This window comes from Octopus bimaculoides, chromosome 11, assembly GCF_001194135.2.
Source record: "Octopus bimaculoides isolate UCB-OBI-ISO-001 chromosome 11, ASM119413v2, whole genome shotgun sequence".
NCBI classification, from domain to species: Eukaryota; Metazoa; Mollusca; class Cephalopoda; order Octopoda; family Octopodidae; genus Octopus; species Octopus bimaculoides.
Window position 1 is genome coordinate 21,278,337 of NC_068991.1, and position 5,150 is coordinate 21,283,486.

A 5,150-nucleotide genomic window follows, 5' to 3' on the forward strand; every position below is an offset into this window, starting at 1 on the left:
GCATCTCTGATCATAAGCAGAAGCAGTGGGGGAGCATCATAGTCATGTGTTGAGAGGAGTTCTTTGGGGTTTGAATAATTCACCTTTAGAAACATGGGTGTTTTGCTCAACATCCTTAAACAAACATTATTCAGGGACCTTTTGAGCGGGTTGGGCTACTCGACCTGAAGAAAATTCTAATTGGGCCCCACCTGCGTGGTCATGCACTGTTTACCTTGGTATGAGATCACCATGTCGCGCACATATGGTTGTGATGCATGTGCCTGGTGTACCCTTATCCGACGGGTAGTCATGATGGGTATAATGGGATTCGTATATTTTACCCCAGTGTCACTTTGATGGCATATACTGCTCTCTCACTTAATGAATGAGCAAATGTCTCTGCTGTGCTGCATCTGCAATGCAGTGGATAAAACCATTGCCAATATCAGAACGAATGCTCTACACTTGCTCAAAATTACCTCAAGTCGTAGTGACACGACCAGGTAGCAAAAGTGTGCGAAAAGTGGGGGCTAGAGAGAGGCAAGAGTTGGTATGAGCACAAACCGCAAAGAGTGGTGGAGTGGGAGACTAGCAAAATCCAAACAGATCGGGTACTAGAGCATAACATTGGACATAGTGGTGGTGGACAAGGTGGATAAGGTGCACCATATATGCTACATAGTTGATGCTGCATGCTCCTTTGACCACTAATAGTCAAGAAGGAAGGCAACAAATTGTTAATACCCTCTTAAGGACGAAATAGTCCGGCTATGGAAAATGAAGAAGGTGAAGATAATGCCAATTATTGTTGGTTCTTTGGGAACAATATCAGAAGGCATCAAGAGGAATATAAAGGGAATTGGAATAGAGTGCCCAGTAGAACCGTTACAAAAGATTTACCTCCTTGGCATGGCCAGAATAATCAAGAAAACATTATAGCTGAAAAGAATGAATAGCATGGTACCGTAAGCTGCAGTGAGTAAGCCCGCTACGCATGCAAGACTCCAGGAACTCCAACAAAACCTGTGATAAAGAGAAAGCAATAGTGATAATAATAACGGTTTCAAGTTTTGGCACAAGGCCAGCAATTGCGGAGAAGGAAACTGATCGATTACATTCAGCTCAGTTCTAAACTGTAATAAACCTCGAAAACTGAAAGACATACTCGATCCTTGCGGAATTTGAATTGAGAGCGTGAAGACGGACGAAACGCCGCTAAGCATTTTGCCCGGCATGCTAACGGTTCGGCTACCTTGTCCCCTTTACAACAGATACAGTAATAAACATAGACGCAAGCATGGCTGTACACTTAAGAAGCTCGCCTTGCAACCGTGTGATTCCTTGTTCGTTCCCACTGCGTAGACTTTGGGCACGTGACCTCTGCTATATCCCTGGGTCGACCGATTCACTTGTGAGCAAATTTGGTACGTGTAAACTGAGTGAAAGCCTGTCGTATATATGCATGTATATATGTATGTATGCATGTATATGTGTATGTATGTATGTGTGTGTATGTATGTATGTATGTATGTATGGATGGATGGATGGATGGATGGATAGATGGATGGATAGATGTCCGTCCTTGACGGACATTGAAATTTTTCAACAGTAAACTCACCCTTTTTCCTCCGCTAGATTGATTTTTTTCTAACATAGCAATGTATTATTATTATTATTATTATTATTATTATTATTATCATTATTATTGTTGTTGTTGTTGTTGTTGTTGTTGTTGTTGTTGTTGTTGTTGTTGTTGTTGTTATACACATACATGCTTAAACTGTTCCTTGCAGACGAGCGTGGTCATCTTTGAAGAAATCGTGCTGTTTTCTCTTTTTTTCTTCTTTAATTCACTGCCTAAAGAACTATATCTTCCAGCTTGCTCACGTTGTTCACGAGACAGCCTACCTCATGGGCAGGTAGATGCTATTTAATCTTGGTTGGTAATCTATTTAGGAGAAGGAAATCTCCAAAAAATAAATAAATAAATATTAGGCCGGTTTTGTCAATTCTCATTGAAGACTTTCACCAGTGGAAACCTTCTTGCACCAATAATGTAGGGCGGCGAGCTGGCTAGGGCGATGAGCTGGCAGAATCGTTAGCACACTGGGCGAAATGCAAATACCAGTGATGTGATAGCAGTGCGTGCTAACAATTGCAGCCAAATCTTTGGAAATGTGATACGTTGAATGCACTCGAAAAACACCTATAGAAAAAAATTATTTCACACTGAAGTTACGAACTGGCCTTTTATAAAATATACCAAAAGGAATTTTTTAATGATATTCACTTGGTAATAATTTTAAAAGCCATTAAAATATTGTCTGTTTAAAGAAAGCTAAAATATAAATACTTATTGTACAAACAGATTACATTTTGGAAATCACATTCACTTAAAAATATTTCTAAACGATTAAAATATTATGTCTAACAAAAGCGAAAATAGAAACATTTTTCGTTGTCAAGTCACTATAATCAAAATGTAAGATCAAGTTAATTTCGGAGACTTTTCCCGTTATGCACCGTTTTGAGTATTTACACCGTGAAAACCTTTAATATCTTCACAACTACTTATCCAATTTACGCGAAATTTATTTCATTCCGTTCGTATCTACATTTCAGGGGTGACACAATTCATAGTATTTTTCCATTATGTGCCAGTTTGCCTGAGTAACATAGCAAACAAGCAAGCAAGCAAACAAGATTCAATCTGACTTTTAATGTATTATATATATATATATATATATATATATATATATATATATGTGTGTGTGTGTGTGTGTGTGTGTGTGTGTGTGTGCGTGTGGGTGTATGCATATATATATACATATATGTGTGTGTGTGTGTGTGTGCACGTGCGTGTATGTGTGTGCGCAAGTGCACTCAACCGGCGGTGGTTTGTTTAGATTCCCATAACCTATCGGTTTAGCAAAAGGTCAATGATAAAATAAGTACCACACTTTATAAAAATTTCTACTGGGGTCGATATGTTCGAGTAGACTCTTCAAAGAGGTGTCACAGCATGGCCGCTGCCTAATGACTAAAATAAGCAAAAGAATACACAATAAAAGTATGTTACCAGCCAGAAATTTTATCAGCGATGCTGTTATAATACAGACGGCAGAAAATGTCTTGAAACATTCCAGAGTTACTTTGTGACCAAATCTAAGAAGAAAAATCAGTTGTGATACAATCGTATTTTATTATATTTCACTATTATTAAGAGAAACATGAACGCATCTTATACACAACTAAATACGGCATCTGTGTGTGCGCGTATAGTCGTGTTCAGATGCGCATACACACAAACATGGAATGATAAGATTGGTACATAGATAGATAGATAGATAGATAGATAGATAGATAGATAGATAGATAGATAGATAATGTACGCATTCACTACAGGAAGATATTTCATTGTTATCACAATTAGCCGTTATTGTAAGGCGGCGAGCTGACTGAAAATTTAGCACGCCGAGCGAAATGCTTTTCGTTCTGAATTCAAATTCCGCCGTGGTCGACTTTGCCTTTCATCTTTTCGGGGTCGTAATGCACGGATACCTGGACATCCATGTTACTTATTTGCTATTTATTCGCCTAACTTCGAGCGTCGTGAACTGTGTCGAATTGCCTTGGCCCCTTGATTTAAGTACCTAATTCAACTGAATATCAATTATGTATATATATATATATATATATATATATACATACACATACACACATATACATATGTGCATACATATAGATACATATAAATATACACACACATACATACACACACACCCATATATATACACATGCATATACATCTGTACACATATATATATACATACATACACATACGCATATACATACACCCGGATATATATATAATTTTTATTAAAGCTGCAAAATTATCACAGAGCTGTCTCTCACAGTTCAAAGTTCCAGCTCGTGAAACAGTTGTGATAAATACTGTATCAACGTGATGATTGTATATATGATGTGATATAATTCAAAAACACGTATAAAAATTAAAATTTGATCGGGTAACAAGTTTTCAAAATATAATGGTGTAATTCTCGTTACAATTTGGGTGACAGGGTATGTGAAAACAGTAAATTATAAATATAAAAGTAAAGATAAGAAAAATAAAATTAAAATTATGATAGGATCGGCTGTGATTATTCAAAAATAAATAATAATTAGTAAGATAGCGAGACGGGTGTTAAAAGATAGAGTTAAATTAAAATTATAATAATAATAATATTGTTTAATTTCTTTATTGCCCACAGGGTGCTAAACATAGAGAGGACAAACAAGGACATACAAATGGATTAAGTAGACCCCAGGGCGTAATTAATTAATTAATTAATTAATTAATAATAATAATAATAATAATAATAATAATAATAATAATAATAATAAAAATAATGATAATAATAATAAATGGGAAGTTACATTAATGAATTTACGATGTACAAATACATATGCATGCATGGAGACATGTGCAGGTATATCTACTTACAAATATATAAATACTCGCAAAACTATAGACACTCACACATAGATATATCCGCACATAGACACATTCGCACATAGACACATCCACACAAACACATAAAATATACAAGTATAAAGGCGTACGAATATTCATACATATACATACTCATGTGTTTCTATCTGCATACATATAAATCTATAAGCATAAGACAGAAAGCAGAAAAGAAAAGGGAAGGAATAATAATCGTTTCTACTCTAAGCACAAGATCCAAGTTTCTGGGTGAGGAGGCCAGTCGATTATATCGACCCCAGCATGCAACTGGTACTTAATCTATCGACGCAAGTACGCAACTGATACTTAATTTATCGACCCCAAAAGGATGAAAGGCAAAGTCGACCTCGGCGGAATTTGAACTCAGAACGTAAAGACAGACGAAATACCTATTTCTTTACTGCCCACAAGGGGCTACACACAGAGGGGACAAACAAGGACAGACAAAGGGGTTAAGTCAATTACATTGACCCAGTGCGTAACTGGTACTTAATTTATCGACCCCGAAAGGATGAAAGGCAAAGTCGACCTCGGCGGAATTTGAACTCAGAACGCAGTGGCAGACGAAATACCGCTAATTTCGCCCGGCGTGCTAACGTTTCTGCCCGCTCACCGCCTTAGGGAAGGAATAATA

The 5,150-nt window shown here is 36.9% G+C and overlaps 1 protein-coding gene across 6 annotated transcripts in view; it reads right to left on the reverse strand.

Annotated features, from left to right (window-relative positions):
- Positions 1-5,150, reverse strand: part of LOC106869361 (organic anion transporter 3) — a 25,084-nt gene that overhangs the window by 4,171 nt on the left and 15,763 nt on the right. For 3 of the 6 annotated variants that reach the window (XM_052971584.1, XM_052971582.1, XM_014915090.2), the window contains one exon: positions 3,062-3,147. In XM_052971584.1, coding sequence (XP_052827544.1) covers positions 3,062-3,147 — 86 coding nt within the window. Of the gene's footprint in view, positions 1-882; positions 1,006-3,061; positions 3,148-5,150 lie in introns of all 6 variants that reach the window. The other 3 variants (XM_052971585.1, XM_014915086.2, XM_052971583.1) reach the window with 3 other exon arrangements.